The 23,847-nt window shown below is 49.1% G+C and overlaps 2 protein-coding genes across 2 annotated transcripts; one reads left to right on the top strand and one right to left on the bottom strand.

Moving 5' to 3' along the window:
- Positions 1-93: 93 nt before the first annotated feature.
- Positions 94-6,627, bottom strand: LOC112943301 (uromodulin-like). The gene is made up of 9 exons (XM_026034449.1): positions 6,567-6,627; positions 5,175-5,241; positions 4,481-4,648; positions 3,524-3,729; positions 2,601-2,761; positions 2,019-2,264; positions 1,665-1,824; positions 1,092-1,236; positions 94-245 (listed from the first exon to the last, which is right to left on the bottom strand). The coding sequence occupies exons 1-9, from the start codon at positions 6,567-6,569 to the stop codon at positions 145-147; spliced, it is 1,257 nt and encodes a 418-aa protein (XP_025890234.1). The 5' UTR covers positions 6,570-6,627; the 3' UTR covers positions 94-144.
- Positions 4,941-22,749, top strand: DRC7 (dynein regulatory complex subunit 7). The gene is made up of 18 exons (XM_026034448.1): positions 4,941-5,109; positions 8,676-8,827; positions 9,281-9,455; positions 10,088-10,213; positions 11,308-11,502; positions 12,240-12,395; positions 12,703-12,921; positions 13,412-13,540; positions 14,572-14,644; positions 15,111-15,239; positions 16,107-16,235; positions 16,950-17,176; positions 17,864-18,079; positions 19,167-19,277; positions 20,512-20,622; positions 21,632-21,826; positions 22,148-22,287; positions 22,447-22,749. The coding sequence occupies exons 1-18, from the start codon at positions 5,086-5,088 to the stop codon at positions 22,535-22,537; spliced, it is 2,598 nt and encodes an 865-aa protein (XP_025890233.1). The 5' UTR covers positions 4,941-5,085; the 3' UTR covers positions 22,538-22,749.
- The last annotated feature ends 1,098 nt before the right edge of the window (positions 22,750-23,847 follow it).

The following is a 23,847-nucleotide window of genomic DNA, read 5'->3' as shown; positions in this document are numbered from 1 at the left end:
GATACTATAGGGAACAAAACCACCTTGATATGGTTCGTCCTTTGAGCACCATTTGAGGCCATGGCCTCCTTCCCCCAGATCCCCGCTAAGAAGATCAGGGCGGGCAGCTTGCTATTGCCATGTTTATTTGGAAACAGCGATTTTCTACATCGTGTGTCTCTTCATGGTGATGGCTACAGCAGCCACACTGAACAYGCCAAGCACACACAGCAGAAGCAGGGCCCCAGGAAGCCACATACTGCGTCCTGCCAAAGAGAAGARAGAGTGGTTATGTATCTTGATGTCTTGAGGAGACCCTGGCTGGTGATGGCATCTCCCAGCTGAGACAGGAGTCAGAGAAAGGGTGTCATCTTTTTTGGTGGGTTAGAGATTCTGGGCTGGAGGTCTGCCAGGGCCCTGKGGGAACTAATAGGCCTTGGCTGCCTTGACCAGCCTCACCTGGGGCCTCCACTCACACCCTCTGCCCACTGGCTCTATATTGTAGGTGKGCTTGTTGCCAGCCCTATTCCTGGAGTGCTGTTCGGCTTTCCTGGAATGACCTTAGTTCCTAGAAGGAGCCTGGCTTGATGTTAGGAGGAAGTTCTTTTGAGGAAGAATCTCTTTACTGTGAGGGTGCCCGAGCCCTGGMACAGGCTGCCCAGGGAGGCTGGGGGGGCTCCTTCTCTGGAGGTCTTCAAAACCCACCTGGATGCCACCCTGTGCCCCGTGCTCTGGGTTTCCCTGCTGGAGCAGGAAGGCAGGACTATGGGATCTCTAGAAGTCCCTTCCAACCTTAACTATTCTGTGATTCTGTGATTCTGTGAAGTTGACAAAACAGCCTTCATTATCCCAAGTGCAAAAAAAAAGCTCTGTTTTTTTKATCCCTTCTAGCTTTGCTCTCATGCTCAGCCTCTCCTTATGCCTTATCTGGCAGCAGCTCACGCAGCACTAGTTTCTCCATGTTTTTCTGGTTGCTAGAGCTTGCCAGTAACACCTGAAAGTCCCCCTGCTCATGTGCAGAACAGCAACTTTTTTCACAGTTTTCTTAAATCATGTGTAATTACCTAGACATTTTTGAGTTGTTCTCATCTTCCCTGGAGGGACATACATACCCTCTGAGTCCCTCTGGTCAGCCTTAGAGAGGAGRGTCTCTGCCCTTGGGGAGGGAGCAGCCAGCAGGTGGATGGGCCCATAGGAGACAATCTCATTGTAGTCATCTGCCAGTGCTCGCTTCTTCTTCAGAGGCCTTGGGCATTGCTGTCAACAAAGCAAAGGGAAGGGAGATGGGACTGCAGGGCAGGGAAGCAGACTGCTGAATGGGCCGGGTAAGAGGATGATCTCTCCTGACGCTCTCCTCGTGGAGGAGGCAGATTTGGGGCTTCTGCTTGGGAAGAGTCAATATCCCAGAGCATGAAAAGRGACCTCAGTCTGGCCCTCCCCCGAGTCCCAATGTAAGACTGGAAACTTAAGTACCTAATAGAAAGGAAGGAAAGGAGAAAGGGACTCCCCAGTGGATTCAAGTCCTTATCACTTTAGATAAGGGCCATGCAGTGAGCTCCTTTCTTGGGAAGTGATTATTGTGCTGGGGTGCCTGAGGCCAGAGCAGAGCCCTTTCTCCACACATAAGCCGAGAGAGGGGCGGTTTCCCCAAGCAGGGCACAGTGTGGACAGCAGGGAATGCTCACCTTGGCACAGGACTCCAGGCTGTCCGGGAGACACAGCCGGACGCGGCAGTGCAGAAACACCTCTGAGWAACCAACAAACTGAAACATCTGAAAGCTGAACTTGGCCACGGTGCTCTCTCCAATGGCGTTGAGGTATGYCACTGTCTCATCGTGGGGACACCTGGGGCATGATGGCTGAGTCAGAAATGAGGAAGAGCAGCCAGGCTGGGATGCTGATAGCTCTCCCTTGCACCAGAGCACACAGGCACAAGCCCCCCCCAGGCAGAGCTGAACAGGAGTATTCCTGTCCCATGGTGCATGGGCATGGCCTTCCTTGGCTCCCTGCGTTTCCGTAACTAGAGAGATACCACTCACCCTTTCTCGATGAGATCATGCCGCACATCCTGGTAAGGATCTGAAGTTGGTGTTGCCCAGCAGTCCTCAACACTCAGGAGGAAGTACCTGAGCTGGTGCTGCCCTTCTATCTTCAACAAGACATAGATTGTGTCTGTGATGGGGATGGCTGCAGCCTCATGGTGATAGGGCTGGAGGTAGGAGGGGGTCTTGTACAGTCTCATGGTCACATTGAAGTGCCCTTCTTTGATTACAAACTGCACCAGCCTGAGAGGAGAGGAGTAGAGACGTCAGGAACAGAATGAAAATAAGATAGRATGGACTAGCACAAGTCAAGCCACCAGCATAGATGAAGGTCCTGCATGCACTAATTCTTTGTATGTAGAAGCTTCTCTGCTCACATCCCTCCCAAATAGAGCCACACTGCCTCACTGACAGCCTGGTCCTGAGCAATCTGGGATGAGGGGAGGAAGGAACCTTGCTGTGATATTCCTCTGAGAGCTYCTCACTGCCACCCCAAGGCCTTGGCCTCATTGAAGGCATCTGTTTTCCCCACAGGCCAGAAGATACCATGTCAAAGGCAAGATAAGAAAAAACACTTACTTGTCGATAGCAGTGAGAGCAAAGGGCACTTTCACCACCTGCTCATAGGCGTAGACACAGTCAAAATGTACCTCCAGCTGAAAACTCCGGGTGATCACGCCCCCGTGCGCTTTCCGCTCCGACTCGATGACGTTGGAGTAGGACACGTGGGAGCTGTTTTGCTGAAATGACATAGACAGTGAATCCCCAGATCACTTCTAAACTGTACACAAAGCTTCACATTCCAGCAGGGCTGCAACTTCTTGAGGATTCACTGGGTACATTCATTAGAAAATAGCCGAGCTCTCTCTGCTCCAGGCCTTCTGAATGTCTGTTGGGATTTTTCATGCTCAAACTGTATGTCCAGGAAGCCTTCATTAGAGCAGTCAAGACACAGAAGCCAGGTAAGGCAGCTCTCCTATGCAGCAGAGCGGGAGCACTGGTATCCCTGTACCATCCCAGGACCTTGAGGAACACGGTAGGTGACCTAGGGAACCCTGAACTCAAGGGAAACTTTCATAGATATCCACTACACCACAAAAGGGCAGTTCAAGGACTCTTCTCTTTGTATGACCATGTCAAGCCCATCTCCTGCCAAGTGACACASCCAGCCATGGCCATGTGCTCTGAAGGATTAAGGAAGGGATCGGAGCACTATAGCCAGGACTGTAGAGTTCAGAGGACGCAGCTACAAAGCTAAGGCCTGTTGCCACCCTGAGACTCCCATGCTCTTCTGAATGGGGATAGACGTGTTGCCCCCAGTAGTTTAGCAGATGTAGAAAAGTCTTCTGATAGTCCTCACAGGAATGTTCCAAGGGCTTTGAGGCCCTGAGATAAAAGAAAAAGCCACCAGCATTTTCTCTTGCTGTCSCTACCCAGCAGGGCCACTGAGTTCTCACGTTCTAATCCAGGTTATGCAGACAGGCTCTGTGCCGCAGTCTCACCTGAATCACTGATCCRCAGGCAGTGTGGTTTTCACCTGTGAGAATGGCTGCAAAGAACAACTTGCCCTCTTCTTCCCTTTCGGAGACCTTGCATGCCTGGTTCTTCAAGTGGACAAGTTCCTGGGGGATTTTCAAGAGTTCAAACACCTCTTTCCTCACCATCATCTTCATGTGCTCCTCCTCGCAAGTCAACTTCAGTATCACATCTGGGGGAAAAAGCCATCTGCAATAGCAATAAGGAAGAGGCCTGAAGGAGCCCTACGTCTGCTATGGTCCCACAAAGCTCTAGAGACCTTCACTCCAGCCTTGATGGAGGCTGCTGCTAGGGACCCACAGAAACACTGGGCAGAAGCAAAAGACAAATGTTTGGGAACCTGCAGAAATTAATGGGGCTCTGAGCTTTTCCACCTGTTGCCTAAGGCCTGCACAGGTCCACAGCTACTGTTACTCTGAATACATACCATCCTTAAACTCAAGGCATTACTTGAARAGGTTTTGATTCCCCTCTGTGTGGGCTGTCTACAGAATCACCGCGGTCCGCCATGGGAAGCAGACAGGGACAGCAATCCTCTGCTTCAGATGAACAAGCTGTTTTTGAGCAGCTTCTGGAAGGAGCTGTCCTCATGCCTGCTGGAGTCCTTTTGGTTACGGAGAGCTTAAAAAGCTACCAGCCTGTGGTGTCCTGGCACAGCTACCACACCTTCTCGACAGCCCAGCTTTCCTTCACACAGGAATTAAAACTTTTGAGGAGGAGGGGAATGGCTGGTGCTTGTATCARCCTGCAATCAGGACACGGTGGGAAAGCAGGCACACTTGGACCAGGGCCCACGTTGTGCTCGTGGAGCCCTTTTGGACCAGGAGCAGTGRTAACATCAGTGCATCTTCACCTCCACCCTTCCCTTTGTGCTTGTGGACAGCGTGGGAAGGGCTCACCAGCATCCCCGGGCCCTGGCCTACCTTGGCAGAATGCCCCCGTGAAGCCCGGCTTGCAGCTGCAAATGGGTCGGTCCTCCATCACCTGGCAATCCCCTTGGTGCTGGCACGGGTTTGGGAAGCAAGCATCCAGGCTCCTCTTGAAGCGGGTGGCAAGCTGTTCCCTCCCGCCACGTGGGCTCACCAGTGTGGCTGCAGCAAAAGCAACACGAGGACGCTGGAAGGCAGCGAGGACCTCTACCCGCCGCGACGCAGTACCCGGAGCTCCCTGCAGCTTGGGCTCCTGCCTGGGGGATCCTGGCTTCTCGGCACCGCRCGGGCGCACGGCCACTCTGCTCTCGCAGCTGAGCAGGAACCTCCCACCTCGGCTCGCCCAGAAGGACGTTTGTGTGCTGGAGAGCCTGGCACATCTCAGCTCATCCAGATTCCCTTGTTTCAGTAAGCTGGATCTGAGCTACGGAGCTTGCTGTGGGTCACCACATGGAGTGCTAGCCTATCCCTATGCCTGTGCCCACTGACGTGGATTTTGGACCCTGTGTGGCTGGGAAGAAGCACCTGAGGATTCTGCTTATTTTGTCAGCTCTGGCTTCCCAGTTCCTGCCCTCCTGAGCATCAAACYGTTGTCCTGAATGAGCAAACTGAGCACGGATCAGGTAAGGTTTAGACCTCTTCCTCCCACACTCCTTGGCCGTAATGCCACACGGCAGCATAGACTCACTCTTGTTGCCTTCAGAGCCAGCCAGGCGGAGGGTAGAGAGCAGCAGCAAATATRTCACAGCCCCGTCCTGTAAAAAGAAGCAGATTACTTCATTTTATAGCATGCTCACTGAAGATGTTTTTAATCATCCAAAAAGAGCCAGCCCTGAAGCATGGGTGCAATGGCTTCTATAATAACTATAGGTTCAGCGGCCTAAATCTGATCTGATCTGCTCTGGCTCAGTGGGCCAGATCAGCAAAACCCCTCACTCAGTCCACCAGGATAAGATAGAGGCCAAACATTGTCCTGAATTTAGAAGGTGGAAAGCTGCACCGTAAAGGGCTAATCCAGAAAGAAAACAGATGGGTGGGAGAAAACAGATCTCAGGTTAGCACATCCCTGCTGACAACGATAAAGCTGCAGTTGGGTATGAAACAGCACTTTGAATAAAACCACAGAGTGGAGGCACCAGTCCAGGCCTCTGAAAGAGGAAATGAGTTTTCCACTCTCCTCACCACAGCTATAGCTCTCATTTGAAGAGTTAGAATTTGCAAGAGGGTCCTGGCTTCTCCAGTGCCTCTTTTCCATGTCCTGAACAAGGGAGACAATGTAATTTCGAAAAAAGAAAATTCCAAACACAACCAAAATGTATGACACAAATGTTCAGATAATGTCAATGAAGTCACACTCGCTGCCCAACAAATCTCCCCTGCTAGGTCAGATAATGGGTTTCTTTACAAAAAAATGTATGCTGCTGTATGAGTCTTCAAACTTGGAGTCGTCTTATCAGAAAAAGGGATATGAGTCAGCTTGGGCTGGTGACTACAGCAACACTCCRATCTGCCCTTGCTCCCAGCAATTTGCATGTGCATTTGGGCAAATCAAAGAGCAAAAACCTCAATTTGGTTTTTGGTAGCAAATTTAGATATAGCTGTAGCCTAGAGCAATCAGCTGAAAAAAAAAAAAAAAAAGGCACAGATTTATTCCCATCTCTGTAGCACCACCTCTTTTGCAAAGTTCTGAAGCCCAGAACACTAGGTAAAAGCATCTTTCAGGTGGCGCATTAGTCCGAAACAGAGCCCCTGAAATGCTAGTGGAAGAATGATTCCCACTGCCAAGAATTTTATGCAGTTCGGGATACTCCAGTCCAGCCCAGCCTTTTTGCACAGGAGGAAAGGACTGGGCAAAGAGTCCCCCTGAGGGATGGCRACCTCCTTCATCTCTAGCTCAGTGTGAGGACCCAGACATTTAAAAACCTCTGTCAGCTGCKTAGTGAGACAGGAGGTGCTGTCTCCTTGCAAGCCACTTGTTAGGAAAAAAAAAAAAATATCTATGGCTTTAAGCAGTGATGATTCTGAGAGGTCCCACCAGCATCCTCAACAGAAAGATTTTGCCCGTTGCCTTTCTACTTACCATTGCCAGGCCAATCTATGCTCAGCCACCCACAACTGCCCACGAGTCCTTGTTCTCCCTGGCGCGCTCCTTATATCGCTTTCCGTCAGCTGCCCCTGCTCCCCCACGCAAACACGCTTGCCCGGCGATTGCACAAGAGCTGCCCCGGCATCCTGCAGCAGCAGCCGCAGGAACAAGCTCCCCGAACATCCATCCTCGGGCACAACCTTTGCCATCAGCTCAGAGCTCCTGAGCGTTCACTTAGGTGGCTGGGTGCCACCTAGGAGAGGAGCTTGCAATGTGCTCAGGAGCCTGGGTTTTTATGCATTGTAATTGTTTTGTGGTTGCTGTTTTGTACTTGACAATAACACAAGGTGCTGCAGCAGCATAGAAGAGCCAAATAACTGTGTGTACTAAATGCACGTGGTTTAGTGAGTGCAAGCATGTTTGCTTGGTTTCTAATAGCTTCTGAAATGCAAAAGCTGGACAGAAAAACTGAGAGCACACAGGGATAAGGGTTTACTCCTGGCATTCTTCTTGCAGGTTATTTCCCATATGGAGAAGCAGCCTCTCATAGCAATGACTCTTGATGTTTTCTGCTGGGTATGGCAAACGTTTAAATGCAGATAATTTAAAGCAGCCTAAGTGCAACTTTGCCTCTCTTTGCACTATTTGTGGTGCTTGGCTCGCCATGTTCTGTGAACCCTCAGAGCTTTAACTGTGACAGCCAAGAGAGCGGCAACTACAGAAATGTATTGCCAGCCAGATGCAATTTTTTTCCCCTAACCACAAGGAAATCCAGAAAACAAACCAGTGTTCACATCCTAACCCAGCTGAGAGTTTCATGAATTAATAATTAAAACCAAAAGAAAAGTCCCCTGTGTGTCCCTGTTGCCAGATTTGGGGTGAGAAGCTCTGCTTTGCATTAGATGCTCTTGCAGAGCAATTAGCCAGCACTGAGGCTTGCATGCAACGGCTCGAAGGTGCAAAGCTAGTGCGGCCTGTGGGCTTAGAAAGCAGCGGAAAGGATGATTTTTTTATTTATTTTTTTTTAATGAATAAATCTCATGAGTTTAAAGGCAAACCCATAATCTTGGAGGGCCTGCTGAGCAGGCATGGTGGGATCAGGGCTGTTTGCTCCATGCTTGGGGTACCCCGTTTGTGACTGCGACCTCTCCAGGGGGCATGTCCTCGTGGCTTTTGCCTGTTCCCGATTCATTTTGCACCAAAATTGCCTCAGGAAGCCCCTGTGCTGGGGGTCGCTGTGGCCTGGCTGCCGGCGGCTGCTCCCGAGGAGGCCCCAGGCCGGGCTCRCTTGCGGCCTGGCGGAGGCAGCGGCTCCATGGCGGCCGTTGCCACCCCAACGGCAGCTCCCGGCGGCCCCGCGGGCCGTTGCCGTTGCCATGACGCGCTGGGCGCAGCGGGACGGCGAGGCCGGTAGCGGCCGGGGYGGCAGGAAGGGGCTGCTGGGTGGCCGTGCGGGCGGCGGCGGCGCTCAGGCCTCCCAGCGCGTCCCCTCCATCCTTGGGGGCGCGGGGGCCGCTGTGCCGCTGCCCCCTCCTCTGAGCGGGGCGCGTTTCCGCCCCCGGCACGGCCGATAGCGCCAAGGTCTGCGGCGCTATCTCCTGCGCGCCGGGGTCGGTGTGACCGCAAGGAGGGGGGCCCGCAACGGCCTCCGAGCGGACGGCAGCACCGAGGCCCGTCCTTGGAGCCACTCTGCGGCTCTTCTGCTCTTTATTCTGCTGCAAAATCTGTCTTGCCTGCGCGGGGGGACGGGGGTGAGGAGCCGGGTGACCAGGGCACGCGCGGCGCTACTGCAGCAGAGGTAAAGGCGCCGCAGTGTTTCGGGAGGCGTCCGCGGTCCTTGTGGCRCCGCTCCCTTGAAGAGCTGCTGGCAGTTCCAGCAGGGACCCCCCTGAGCCTCCTGCAGCCCCGGCGGCCCAGGSGGCTCCTCTCGGCCACGTATCCTCCATGATCCCAGCCGCACTTGGGCTTTCTTCCCGTGCCTGGGAACGTGCAGCTTCCTTGGCCACGCTCACACACCAACTCACTCAGCCCTGGGTTTGGGGGTGTTTTGAGGGGGGGTTGCTTTATATTGGGTCCCACTCCCAAATTCCCCTTTTTTCCCAGTGCCCCGGAGGAGGCAGAATGGAGGTCCTGAAAGAGAACAAGGAAGAGGAGCAAAGAGAGGAAGAAGAGCTGAAAGCTCTGGAGGTCGGTGGTGAACATGACGGGGAGAGGACACTGTCTGCAGACCAAGCCTGTGCCCCAAATGAYGTACCGTAAGGCAATGCTTGTCCCTTATAGTGATGAGTAGGGATTGTCCCGGGCCAGGCGGTGGGATGGGGGACATTYTGAGGGCGGCTGTTGCACGTGTGTGAGGGGCCTGTGTGGTCCCCTTGTGYGGGGGTGCAGAGGTGAGCGAGGTCGTGTGCGTGCTCTCCCAAAGGGGTTTGCCTACAAGTGGGCACACGTGYGAATAAGAAGATGACAATTTTTTTCCCAACTGTTCACTGCTCTCTCAAAAATCCCCCCAGCCTCCAGATGGAAGTTAACTTGCCACCGCTCCAGGGAAGCCTGGATGTGTCAAGGTTAACATSTACACCTCTCAAATTGTGCCCTATGGCTCCCCACCTCCCCTGGGAAACAGGGAATCCCTGCTGTGTTTGATAGCAGGTCATCCTTCCTGAACCATGTTGCTCAACCTGTGTGTCTATCTCCTCCTGCCCATGAAGTGAATTTGACTGGAGCTCCATTGACACATCCCAGTTGCCATCTTCCTATAAGACAAATTCCCCAAAGGAGAAGAAGCTGCTACGTGTTGCTGACAACTTCCTTCAGCAGTACACCCACCTCTGCCCTGACCGCGAACCGCTTCTCCTTCACCCGGCCAATGAGTGTGGCATAGAGGTACAGCCTGGGCCACAGCATGGGGGCAATAGGCTTTGATTAGTGCCACACAACCAGGAAACAGAACCATAAAGAAAGAAAATAACAGAAACATGTGAAATGCACGAGTTTCTACCTGGACTGAGGATCAGAGGTATGGAATCCAGAATCGGGCCATATTGCAAGGCTTCCAGAGCTTGTATGGTACAGATTCACGTGTGAAGGTTTGTGCTTTGGACCCCATCATAGGACGGGGTCCAAGCTACACGGTTGCTGGCTAGTTCTGGATATGATACTCCATGGGCATGCAAAACTGCCACTTTGCATCTACTTCCCTCAACGTTTTTGTAAGGCAAAAATGTTTTGCCTTTCTTGAAATTTGCCTTTCTTGAAAACTTAGAGCAGAAATTTCTTGCATCTGTAATGTGAAGGAGATGAGTTTGAATATTTAGCAACAGTAAAAAACATAAGTGTCCTTGGCCTCTCAATCCCAAGCATTTTCCATCTCAGTGGATGAGGAGGGCTAACAATGCTGTTGATACATCTTGGGATGTCCTGGGCATGAGCTGCAACATCTGGGGGTGGTGTAAGGGTAGCTGTGGGATGAGGACAGGAGTCTGCTAGCTAACCAAAGTCTTCTTGTTGCTCCACAGAAGTTTGTGAGCACAACAGTGAGACCAACYCTCCTGCCTTATACTGAGCTGTACCACTGGGAAGGCTGTGCCAGCTTCGTCTCTGATTACCTGACCATGGAGCCTCTCAAGTCCCCTATTGCACCAGTAAGAAAGAGGCTGTGGTTCTCCATACTTTGGTCAAGCCCTGACTCCCCCTGGCCACATATGCTCTATTTGGACCAATATTCCCACTTCACGCACATTGTTGTCCATGTCAACCAGTTCAGCACCATTCCTCTAAGACTCTAAAACTGGGCCTGACCTGCTCTCTGTCACCCCAGATAACCAGCAGGTTTCTAGTGGCTTGAACTGGCTTTCTCTCCAGGACCTAGAGAAGGARCATATGAAAGCTAGGAGATCTAGACCTCACAGACCAGTTTGTAGGGGCATTTCCCATTTCTGTCTCAATACCTGGAATGTCTTGAAGTGGCTCAAGGGAGAGTTCCAGAGTGGGAAGAAGGGATGGTGCCAGAACAAGGGCAAGTTTTTGACTGTTGTGAATCAGCTAAAGCAAAGGACCACACTCTTTGCAAGCAAGGAGTGCTGGTGTCTTGCCTAGAACCCCACACCGCCTGCACAGCCACTTTGTGGGACAAATGTGTCCCCAGASTCCAAAGGAAGTTCTAGCATAGAAAACATGTCCCTGTTTAGCAGATGGAGAGCGCCCTGATCGCCTCTGAAGTGCACTCTGAGATCTGGCAGTAAACTCCATATGTAGAATCTCGGTATGTGCACCGTGTGCATGTTGATCCCATGCTTTGCCTGGACACCAATAGAAGCCAGAAGGGAATATGTTCCCTCCTTTGAACTATCATTTGGCTTATGGGTCTTTTGCTTTGCAGTCCTGCAGTYGTCTGCTAGCTAGAGTTGGAGGTGAGCTCCACCCTTGAGTTGTGGTTTGCATTAGTTTCTCAGCAGTCTGTCTAGTTTTTTTGTCCTGCCCATCTCTTCCTGTGGTCAAATTTGTCACCAGAGTTGGGGTGAGATGGGAATCTCTCTGGATTATTTTGGAAGGGACATTTGGGATCTGTGGAAGTGATCACTTCTGTGGATTTATGTAGGAATTTTACATAAAAGATTCCATAAGAGTGCAGAGCTCAGAGAAAAGGCCAGTGCTTCCTCTCTGTCCTGCTCTCTGGCCAGGACATGGTTCAGCCTCACAGTACAAGCACTGAGAGCATATGTCCCTCTCTTTCAAGCCCAGTTCACTGTATTCCCCAACCACCATCCTAAAGTACCAGCGAGGGAACTGCTTTGACTTCAGTGTGCTGCTGTGCTCCATGCTGATCGGAGCTGGCTATGACGCCTACTGTGTGAATGGATACGCCACGCACAATATATGCACCATGGATGAGACCCTACAGGTGTGCCCACTGCTTCRGAAGCCACCAGAGGTGAGGATCCTATCCACGAACAGGTAGGGGGGAGCCCAGCTGGATCATTCTAGTTAGTTAGCCAGGACACTGATAAGAAAGGTGAAGCTCAGCAGAGGCCAGAGGAGCTAGCATCTCTTATATGTCCATGCTAAAGTGAGGAGGAGCCAAAGGGCAGGCTGCAGGGCTCCAACCTCCAACATCCCCTTTGCTTTCCAACCACGCTGCTCGTTTTGAGAGGGTCATAGCTTGTCTGTGTTTTGGCCATGTGGTATCCACAATGTGCTTAGGAGAACAAGGACTTGGGAGCATCAGGTCTTCCATGTTTCCTTGCTGCAAGAGGGAACAAAGCTCTTCTGTGAGTGCTTATTAAGTCTCCTGGGATATAATTTTACTAGGCCTCTCCATACTTGATCCATGCAGGCCTCCCTGATGAGTGATCTTGGGGTACATGGAGGCAGAATGCATCCTCAGCCTGCCTATTGCTAGTGAGCTCTGGAGTCAGGCTACCTGGAACACTTTAGATATCCCCAGATTTCAGTAAGTACYAAGGAAGAACCTCAATAAAGGCATCTTCTGAGTGGTTTTGCATGGTTCCTTAAGAGGCCCCTTTGGTTTCACTGAACTCCTGACTCACAAGGACAATACTTGAGACTGCCAAAGGTCAGGAACCACAAGGCATCTGCAAGTCATAAGTTTTCTCCTTTCCATTCATCCCTACTGGGTTTCACAGTAATACCCTGCTTTTGTGGAGACAGGTTCCAAAAGAGGGAGAGAAGAAGTCCAGCAAGTACAGACTTAAGCCTCCCCCAGACCTGCAGAGCAAGTTCGAGCTTCAGCAGGAGGCTAAGAAGCAGGCAGAAACAGCAGCTGCCAGAGATAAAATGGAAAGGAAAGAGGAGGCRAAAGCCACGGTGAGTCAAGCAAGGTCTACCCTACCCTGAAAGTCCAGGAGCAGCAGGTGGGGCACAGGTGATCCAAGAAAGGAGCTCATCACCCTTCCCTCTTGAGGTACGAAACAACCATGACCTTGGCCAYGAGCATTTGGTCTGTGGTAGGACAGTGTGAGATGGTATATGAATATACACTGGCTATGTACTGCATCATGCTTTGAAGAGTGTAAAGGATCTGAAGATCGTTAGAAGTGGGCAGAAAAGAGTATGTTCAATTTGGGGGTGGATTAAAATAGCAATAACTAGTGCTCTCTCTTCTGTGCTACAGGAAATGGAAAAGCCCAAGCGTGACCCTCTGTATGGCTTACGGGTACATGCGTGGGTCTTGGTTCTGTCAGGGAAGAGGGAGGTTCCAGAGAACTTCTTCATCAACCCCTTCACGGGAAACAGCCACAGCCCCACGGATGAGCAATTCCTTGGTATTGAGAGTGTCTGGAACCACAGGAACTACTGGGTGAACATGCAGGACTGCTCGAATGGCTGCAAGGTAACCACCCCTTGAAGATCCCTGTGCTAATGGCCAGTTGCGTTGACCTGAGTCCTGGGAAAGSTGAGATCCATGACAGTGTAGACTTCCACTATGCATCCCCCTGCCTTGGCTCTGGCCACATAGACGGTAGCTGCTGCAGCTAATCCTTCATATCCCAAATGCTGAGCTAGCAGACAAGGGTCACTCCCGTTAAACCCAAAGGCCTGTTGTGCTGCAGTAGTTTGCTCCAAGTAGCACTTGGAGGAAAGGGGCCTGCAGTCTTCCCATCCCGCAGGCAGCCTTCGGGGTCCTACCAGCCAGCCAAGGGCCTGGCAAGTTCCCCTTGCTGAGATCCGGAGTTTGTCTGGAGGCCTTTGTCTGGCACCCAGCCAGGACCAGAGCACATCATGTACAGGAGCAGCATTCAGTTTAGTGTCAGGTCCTTGGCCTCAGCCTCCAGAGTGGGGAGAGCTCTGTGGCCAACTGTTTTTTTTTCTGTATGGCCTAGGATCTCATCTTTGACTTGGGCGATTCTGTCCGCTGGGAATTCATGCTGTTAGGAACTGACAAGCCTCATCTGCTGCTCCCAGATGTTGAGGAAGAAGAAGAGTTGCTTGACAGCGATATGGACAATGCGGTAAGTGATCCAGACCACGGAGCTCTTGCAGTGGAGATGCTGTAAGGAACTGGTGTGTGTCTGTGTACCTGCTGCCCTCTCCAGGCTAGATCAGAATTGCTTTAGCTATCTTTTGGAGAGCACACATTTTTTTTTTTCTCAAGCTCGAATAGTTCTGGTGGGTTTTGAAGCAGATCCCCCAAGTGCTAGTCACACCCTGTCCCATAGTCACTATGYGCAACACAGTGGTCTTTCTGTTCTTCTAAGTGGCTGCAGATCTCTGTGCTCTGCTGAGTTCTGGTGGCTCAGAAAAGCCTAACTGGGGTTAACACCCAAACTTCAGTGTGCTGAATGTTGACATGAAAGAATTTTCAAAAAATAAAACCCAAATGGATGTTTTTCCTGGATTTTTTCTCTGCTGGTCAGCACTCTGCTGTCCTGGCTGCTCATCAGAGTAGTCAACAGAATTTACAAATAATATATATATACGTATTCTGATACACCAAAAATGTTGTGTGCTAAAAGAAAAAAAATGCTGTGTTCTCCTGGTGGGAGAACACAGCCTGATAGTGCAGGCATTACACCAGCACGGCAGGACAGGGAAACACTGATAGCAGCACATTCTCCCTGCTTATCTAATCTCCTAAGCCCATGCTCATTTCCAAGGAGCAAAGCGCTTTCCATGGGCTATATACAATAAACTGGGCTTTGGTTTAAGTGATGACAGTCACATTCATCCCTGGCCCAGCGTGACTGTGGCCCCCGAGGAGGCCGTTTCTTTAGGCTGAGGTCGGGAGGTGCTAGTGGCTGCATGGGGATGCAATAAAGCTCCCTTTCATGTAAACCACAGCGCGCTGCTGCCGCTCTCCTCGGGCTGCGTGTGCAGCTGACGTGACTCTCTCCAAACCGTACCACTGTGTTGCTCACGACCAGCTCAGCCTCGCGTGAGCTGCGGTCTGAGCGCAGCACAGCATTGCCCAGGCTCAAAAATTGCTGTTGGCACGTTAAGAGGAGCTACCAGYTAGTGGAAATCCCTGCTTCTGTTTCAGCAGGAAAAGGAGGAGGAAGACAGGAGGTTTGACATGCCACCGTCCTGGGTGGCCCCCATTCAGATATCTCCCAAAGGTACTTATTTTTTCTTTGCCTTTTGCTTAACGCCGAGAAAGCTTTTAGTGGAAAAGGGAGATTTCATTTATCTCACCCAAGCGTTCTCTCTTCAGGATGGACAAGGTACAGCAGTGACTGCAGTGTATCAAGGCATGCAACAACTAATGATTTGCGTGCCTTCACTCAGCACGCTTTTCTCATTCTTGCTGGAAAATCCCCCCACCTGGCGTGGGCTTTCTGACAGCATTGTGTACAAGGAACTGCCACGGATGCATTACCTAATATCCGCTGTACAAGAGAAAAGAGTCATTAGTCACTATTGTAATGTAAAAGCACAACAGGCAGGGTCTGAACAGTTTCATCAACAGCTGAATGCAAACCAGCAATGCCTGGTTCCCCCCAGACCATAACTTTCTCCCACTTGAATTCCTTTTTCTGGAGCACAAGGGAATCAGTTTGTCTGACACCCTCCTTGTCACTGCAGAATTTGAGACCCGCAGTCCCCAGGGGAGGAAGGTGATCCTGTACAAGGAAGCAAAACTGGAGAAATGGGCACCGTACTTGAACGGAAACGGGCTGGTCCAACGCCTCACTGTCTACGCAGACTYGCACTGTAAGAGAGAGCGGGGAACACGCTGAACGGGGCACGTGCTGCAAGCGCAGCCTGGGCTGTGCGACTGCGGAGCGCAGGAGGGGATGTGGTTGGTACCCCAACTCTTTCTGCCAGGCTTTCTCTTGTGCTTTCTCCTCCTTTCACCTTTGTGAAGGGCTCATCTGCCCATCTCCAGATACAGCTTCACGTTCACTGTCCATCAAGTCCCAAAGCTGTACATGCATTGCAGGGCTTCCTACCAGAGTCTCAACTTGTTTCACAACCCACTGTGGAGGGGGATGCTGTGAAGTATCACAGGTCAACTGCTTGGATTTTCGATCTTCAGAGAAATAGAAGGTTGGCTTGATCTAACAACTGCAGCATCACTGTTCCCATCCGTGCTGACAGAAATGTGAAAAGGGACAGTTATGTAATATGGGTAAATAAGGACATTTCTGTACTCCAAAGCATTCTTCTTAGACAGCTGGACCAGGAAACCATGTGGATTCCCAGCTGGACATACAGACTCCTGTCTCCAGCCCTGTTGGACAGAGCCAGACCCCTTCTCATCCCCCTTTTCTCCTGATCCTCTTATGAAGCCTCTGGGACAGAAATGATCTCATCTAACCTTAGACATCTGCAAYGCTGCCTTTCCCCCTTGAGCTCTAGTTCTCGATGATAGAGAGGAATAGGTCTATTAAGATAAGATTCATCTAATCAAATGTAGCCTAGGGTTCATTTACAAAAGCCCTTGCGCCCCAGGATAATTCCAGTGACTACCCTGTCTCCCCTGGCTATATCAGGGTGCTTGCTCTTCAGTGGTGGGATGGAATACTGCCCTCTCTGACAGGCTGATGTAACGCTGTGCAATGGTTTGTCTCCTGCCAGATTCCAAAGTAGTGGAGGTGAGGGAGTGGTTCAAGAACCGGGAGGACAAGCTGGAGAGGAGAGAAGTGAACAGACAGATGCAGGTGACCAAGGAGTACTTCCACCCAGGACACCTCCTGGGTCTCAAAGGTATTTCAGCTCACCTGGACAGCTGAGGCAACTGCAGCTGATGGGACGTCATGTGAATCCCTCCTGTCACTGGCAGAGACCCAGGTGGCTGTGGGATACTGCAAAACTCTGGGATGAACTGCCTAGACTAATAACAATGAGGCCTCCAATGGAGAGCAGGGAGTTCAGCGGGTGCTCTCCCAATCCTGGGAAGCCTTCCCCTCCAGCATAACAGAGGAGAAATACTTTGGGGTTTTTTTTCCCCACACTAAGAGAGAATATCCCTATAAAGATATAATTCATTTAAGCAGTAGGAGTGACAAAAGTTTAAAGTTTCTCCTTAGCATTATGTTCTGTCTCTCGCTGTTGTGCAGCTAGGGGAGTGAAAGTCTCGTATCACATCTATTGCTAAAGGAGCCTTTCCAGCCAGGAGGTTGTGCTGGTCCATGGTTTTGAAATAACAGAGCCCGGGCTTCACTCAGTRCTCCCTAACCATAGTAGGGAAGGCAGGGTTCCAGCAAAGCCATCCTGCCATCCTCAGGCCATGACATATAACCATGGAACCGTGAGGAGACAGCATTTCCTCCCCAGACATTTATATACACCAGATTATTAGCCATGTGATTTATTGGCTCATCAAGAAAACCAGACTTCCTCTTGACAAACCTGGGCTTACCAGTGCAGTGTTGTTATTACTCACTCAGAAAATGTCTGCAATCTCTCCTCTGCCCTAAGCGCATATCTACACGTCCATGGAGCCGGAGACTGAGCGCACGATGGAGTTTTACAAYGAGGCGCGAGTCGACGGCCTCCAGAAGCACGTTGAAAATGCCCATGAGATGACCGACTACTTTGAAGGGCGGGATGACTGCCTGTACTTGCGGCACGTGGAGTTTGGCAAAAGAGTGAAGAAAATACAGATAGCTGGCACCAGAACTGACATTAACCCTCGGCCTATAGTGGTACGGCCAAGACAGGAACAGAAAAAGAATCATCACTGTGATACTTATACTTTGCAGACGTATTGTTGAATGCTGTGGGTTCATTCTCATGGGGCATAGCGAAGGCAAAAGCCTAGATGAGATGTCCAGGCTTTGCTCATTTGCCGTGTCTTGCAGCTGCTTGTCTGACACAGAGCCACAGCATCCCCAGTCATCACAAATTGCACGGAGGAAGCTAGGCTGCCTGCAGGAGAACARGACTTGGAAATTGAGTCAGAGGGAAAGAAAATAAAAGAACCCCTATAAACTGGCTATGATTTTTCCATCAAAATGTTCACAAGACTCAAAATTAGTCAAATGATTTTGTATTTGGACCCCAACCTAGTAACGTTTTGTGTTCCTGGTGAAATTCCCCATCTATCAGCATGGCTCTGACTGCAGGCAGTAAGATGCTCCAAATTGGTAATCTACTTCTCCATCTAGTCAGATGTGTTTTGGGAACAGGGCAATACCTGGCATGTGACAGTGTGGCTGAGACACAGAAAAGCCAAGGGCCAAGCCCTTGAGAGATGCCATTGCAGTTCAGACAGAAAGCCTCAGTTTTTACCTTGTTTTTATTTTTCTTAAACGAGGTGTCTATAAACCTTGTATTTTGTTTGTGTGTGTGTTGTCTAACTGGCTGCCATCTTCCTTTTCACCGCTTATTAGCAAATCAAGGAGTGTTTCCACAGAAACCCACAAAAGCCTGCTGATGAAGACGTGGCAGAGCGCATTTTTCTGATCGCAGAGGAAAGRATCAACCTGACTTACCACCTCAAGGATAAATACATCACTGCCTCAAAGAAGAACTTCCAAAAGGGAGCAGAGAGGGATAGGAAAGGAAACGAAATCATCATGACTCCAGAAATGTGCATYGCATACCAGGTAGAGAGAGAAACAACTACAGCTTGGAGCTTTTTTTTTAGAGTAGGAGGACACGAACAGAAGGTGAAATGACAGGGAAGGGACATGGCACACTGCACGCTCCATCCACCTTGCATCTGCTTCCCAGAAAGCCTCTGAGAATGTGAAGCCCCTTGGGGCTGCAGTAACAGGCAGGAGGTGGTTAGGCATGCAAGGCTTGGGCTGGCATGTGAAAGGCTGAGCTCACCTTTCCAGGCTTGGTCTTCAGGCAGGKAGACACAGCCCCTGTGTTTGTGCAGGGTGCTGTTGCAGCAGCTGTTGGCTTCAGTCCTGCTGGTTCGTTGTAGCGAAGCTGAAATTTCCTTTGCCTTTATCAAACAAGAAATTGCTCCTTGTGTCTCCTTCTGGTGTCACGGTCTCACCAAAGCTGCCACAGTTTACCCAGCAGATACAGACATGATGCTGAGGCTTAATGCATTGATGATAAATAGCCTGAAACAAAAGATATTCCAAGCAAGWAGGGCAGTCTTGCAAGGATGTCACTCCAACTAACATCTCTGATATAACCCAGCAACGAGGAACAGAATTTACCTGTAAGTTCTGCACTGATGCTGCACAATTACGCTCAGGAAAATCAGCAAGAGATTCCAAGTATGGGATTTTTCTTACTTATACTGTATAGGATTTATATATTATGCAAGTGATTTTTACTGTTTGTATTTTCCACTGGGGAGACTATGCAGAATGCCATTGTTAGGGTGCTGTCCTTTCATCTCTAACCCTGTAAAACTGGTCCAAGCCAATGACAGCAGCATCAGCAAAGAAGTGTGAGACATTCACAGAATATTTAAGGTTGGAAGGGACCTCTACAGATCATCTAGTCCAACATTGAAGCTGGCTGGCATTGCTGATGGATTCAAATTCTAGATGAAGCCTAATTAACTACTGACCCTGGGGCAGGTGCTTCAGTGGTGTAAACCAGTGTCACTGCCCTGTCCGTAGCAGAACGAAGCTGATATTATCAGATATTATCAGATATTAGCTGATATTATCAGAGCCCTTGGTCCCATGTATCCATAGGGTCTTTCACTGGCCTGTCTCCTTCCAGGCAGGGTCCTCTGAGACGGACACAAAGCTGCTCCATCTGTACAAACTGCTGCAGAAGCTAATGGAGGAGGAGAAGCAGCTGAAGCACGAAATCTGGGAATCTGCCACTGAGGTAACGGGTCCAGCTCTCAGACTCGGGGGTGCAAACAGTTTCAGCTCAGTGGTCTTCCAAGCGTTCCCAGTGTGAACTGTGAGAAGAATTCGAGTGTCACAGAGCTGCCCTGTATGCTGAATTACAACGCTTGCAACCAACTCATTTGGTAGATATGTCTTTAATATCTTTATGGGGAGTCACTTTCCAAATTGGGCTCTTACTTTTCATTCTCAGGTAGGGAGACAGTTTCAGAGAGTGACTAACACCSCAGAAGTGGGAGCAGCTAGAAATCCTTTTGCCTTTTGCCTGGGGATGAGACCAAAGAGAAACGATAGCTGAAGATGTATCTAATATAAATCTGGTTCTTAGGCACTTCTAGGTAGAATACCCATAATGTTGAAATGATCTTTGCTTTTTTTTTTTATTTTTTTTTTTTTTATTGGAGCAACTGTAGGGAAATAAGTCATAGAACAGGTTGCTTGTACTGTTAATGACACAGTGACCTGTGTAACAAGTCCATATTTTCAGCATGGGTTCACATGGTACTTCCCAATAAACATATCCATTCTTGGAGATGAGGGCAAAGTTATTGGATTTGAAGATTTAAAAAAAAAAAAAAAAAAAGATTTTGAGGAACACCTGAAGGAGCAGGAGAGGGAATGCACAGCAACACTAGCACAAAATATTACTGAAATTTAAGAACTAGGTTGCAAAAGTCCATTTTTCAAGATTTGGAGGCTATAAACTACGTCTCCCCAAACTATCTTGCCCAGTTTCTCAATCTTAATTTATAAACAAATCAAAGGTTCACAGTGCTTGTATTGCACATCCCATTGGGACAAAGAAGTAAGCCAAGGCTGCAGTGCAATTTCCAAACCAGTGGCAAGGTTTGGAAGGCAAGGTTTATAGAAACCTGGGTTTAAAAAAAAATAAAAACAAGGTAAAACCAGTGGCAAGATTCTGATCCAGAAGAGCTTTATTAATGAGCAATATCAAAAACTGTATTCAAAATGTCATATAGAATATCTTTTAAAATAAAAACCATTATCAGATTGATCTATCAGCAGAATATGAACATATTCATATAGATCTTTACATTTATCTGGTCTTCCATAAATATGCATAGAGATATGAATTACATATAGATATAGTTCTTGTATATAGCACCTGTCCTGATAGCAAGTCAAGTATGTAGGAGTGTTGTCACTAAATGAGAAAACTAAGCTGTCTTTTTTTGTGATTTTGGGGACAGGTGCTAGAAATTCTGAAGATCCGTGAGGATGAAGAAGCAGACATCAAACTGACAGTTTCAATTTATGATACAGAGCGCAATGAAAAGAGAAGACAAGAGTATGAAGCTATGGTAAGCAGGGGTCATCGATCTCAGTATTTATTACACGTGCATGAAGAAACCCAGAGTAAGCTTTTCTTTCCAAGGAATTCCTAAGGAATTATTGAAACCCAGTGTGCCAAATGCAAGCAAGGGTAAAGGCAGCACAGCTTCAACTGCCTTTCTGTGAAAATATAGCAAGGTCATGCTCTCACCTTCCAGCTTTCTGGGAAAAAAATACAGAGAAAAATAGTAAGTTTATTAGTTTTTTTTTTTTTAAATAACTATCATGGTTTTGTTAATTATAGGGGTTATGGGAGGACTGTGATAACTGAAGATCCAAGCTGCACCTTTATAACTATAGTTCATTTTGTTAGGGAAAAGCACACTTCTTCATTTAACAGATTTAATCCACTATAGCTTATATCTTATCTTGATTTCCTTATTACTTGCATAAAATTGACTTTTTTTTTTTTTCCAGATAGGATTCCTGAATGGKTTTTTTGCAATTTTTCAGGGTCTCCAAAATGTTTCTTTTAAATGATTTTGGACAGAGCTCTCCTCAAGAGAGAATTTATAAAAGGCAATAACAGGTTTTACATGACAAATACATGTGGCATGAAACAAAAATAGAGGGAAAGATACCAGAAGCAGCTATTTGCCAACCTCCAGGCTAACATCACTCCAACTATCTTGTCCTACCCCTTTGTGTCCAATGCTGCAGCATTTGCGAAGCCCTTCTCACATCTCCATGGATAATATTTTCTGTGTAAGAAACATCTTCACAGTCAAGGAAAATAGGAGAGATGATAAAAAAATACAGTAAAAAGTAAACTACAGAACAAAAAACCTGTTAGGAAAGTGTTAATATGATAGAGCTAATGAAAAGCACTAGTTTTGATCAGATTGTAAGAAAAAGAAACATCCTTTTTTTCATAGGGGGTTATAAGTGTTTTGGCCTTTGCTTTTATTTTACTTCATCACAGGATGTTTGGGACACAAGTAAATGGGATCGTGATCCTTTTCACTCCTTTCCCTGCAGGACAATTTAATGGAGGACGACCTCTTGGGACAAGAGGAGCAGGAGCTCGATTACCTGGCCCCTTTTCTACTTCAAATTGGCAACGTGGAGAAAATGAGCAAGTGGCAGGCCCAGCGCATCAAAGAGGACTGCCTGACGGATTTTAAGCAACGTCTCACTCACAAGGCCAACATCATCCATTCACACTTGCAAAAGGTACCCCTGGCTCCCGCAGGGATGTGGTTTTTGCTCTGGCAGGAGGGTCGCACACACACTTCTTTATGAAAGCAAGCACGAAACAAAACTCCTTTCATCGGGTTAAGAAAGCCATAAGCACGCCTTTGTATTTTTCTGCCTTTAGAAAGTGAAATCAGATCACGGAATAGCCCTAGGGTCAAACTCGGTCCCTGTTTGGAAAAGAAGATGACTCTCATTTATGGCTCCCTCCAGGCTTGGCTTCCTGAACGTGGAGTTGCTCTTTCGTGCAGCCTTGCTGCTCGCTGTTGCCCTGACTCCTTGTTGCTCATTCCCCCCCAGGAGGTAGAGGAGCTGCAGAAGAAGGATCGCTGGTATCAGGAAAACCAGAATCAGCTCAGCATGGAGGACGAAGCCGACTTCTTGGCCTACTGCTCTGAAACCATGTTCCGTATCCGGGTCCTGGCATTAAGGCTCAAGAGGTAACGGGAAAGAGCAACTGATCCAATACCCTGTCTAGGGTTGCACGGGAGGTCGGCAACCAGCCCTCCCAGAAACTCAGCACTGATGGTATTCTGGCAAATATTCCACGCTGCTCCCTGCCGCTGGCTTGGTCTGCCATCCTYCCCTTCTTGTTTTAGGGAAAAACAGATGGCGCCACAGAAATACCTGGCCCTCGAAGAGAAGCTGCGCAAGGATCCTCGCCTCAGTGGGCACCTCAGCCATCCCTGACTCCTCCTTTATTCCTGCGCCGGACACTGGGAATCAGCCCTGACCTCCGTTGTAAGTGGCCTGAAAAAAAAATACACGCAGGCCTTCCCACTAGCCTTCAATAAATCATTCGCTACTTAACTAATTAGACCCTGCTAAAAACCCTGCCGGGGCTTCCTCGGGAATTTATTGGGACCCTCACTGCAGAGAATATTAAAGCTAATACTTCAATTCTCATTTTTAGTATTTTATTTGCAAACAAGCTGTACGAATATGTTACTTTTCCTAGTGTCATTTTTCTGGGTCTATGTTACTGCTAAACTCTCTCTCTTTTCTGTYTTGTAAGGCACACACAGGCACCCAGAGGCTTTAGCCGCCGCTTCAGAGCTCGCTGTGAAGTTACGTGCCGTGCACTGCAGAGCTTTGCTTTTCTTCCAGAAACTTGCTCCCTAACTGCCGATGCCAGGGGCACATCRGGGAATATTTGGTTATTTTCCACTCCTGCAATATTTTAATGAATTATAATCTTGTTCCACGCGTAGTGCAAAGATTTTCCACCTGGCAGCACCCAGCCGACATCTGAATTCTCTGATCTCATTTAGAGCTGTTAACTGTAAAACCCAGCAACAGCTAATACTCCAATTGATTAACTGGCATTTTAACATTTCTTTTTTCTCTCTAGCGAATGTTCACAACAAGTGCTGGGCAGCATGAAAAAAAAAAACCAATGAAGAGTTTTACAAAAAGCATTTCAGACTAGGGGAACTGTAATCATRTATATTCGTTAAACAAACAAACAAAAACGCTCTCAGATGCTCCAGACGCAGATTATTGCAACTGGATGACTTTCCCTTGCAGCGAAGTATTGCGAGAGATAACAACAATTTTAAAACCAGGGAGACGCAAAGCCCAGAATTACAAACTCCTCAGTTTTAATTGAACACAAAAGTCACCGTAACAGGTTAATTTAAAAATCTCTTTTGCAGGCAAGGGGGGCATGGAGGCTACTGTGAGCAGGCAGCCTGCGGCCCGGGGAGGGACTAACCCCGGGTTCGTGTCACTTCCTGCCCGGACGGCGCGAGCGGCCTCAAGGGCCGGGGGAAGGAGGGCCCCGGGCCAAGCCACCCCCCACAAAATGGCGCCGCCGGCCCTCCCGCGCGCCTCCGCGCTTGGCTCAGCTCGAACGGCTCCACCAAGAAGCCGCGCTGTGAATGGCCAGGCAGCTCCGCGGTTGCCGAGGCAACCGACCCCTCCTCGACGTCCCATTGGCTGGGGGACTCGGCGGCGCGGCGGATTGGCCGCGTGCGGGGGCGGGCCCGGGCGCGCGCGGC

Source organism: Nothoprocta perdicaria, unplaced genomic scaffold (assembly GCF_003342845.1).
Source record: "Nothoprocta perdicaria isolate Ctin4 unplaced genomic scaffold, notPer1 scaffold_143, whole genome shotgun sequence".
NCBI lineage: Eukaryota > Metazoa > Chordata > Aves > Tinamiformes > Tinamidae > Nothoprocta > Nothoprocta perdicaria.
This window is presented reverse-complemented; position numbering and strand designations above follow the sequence as displayed.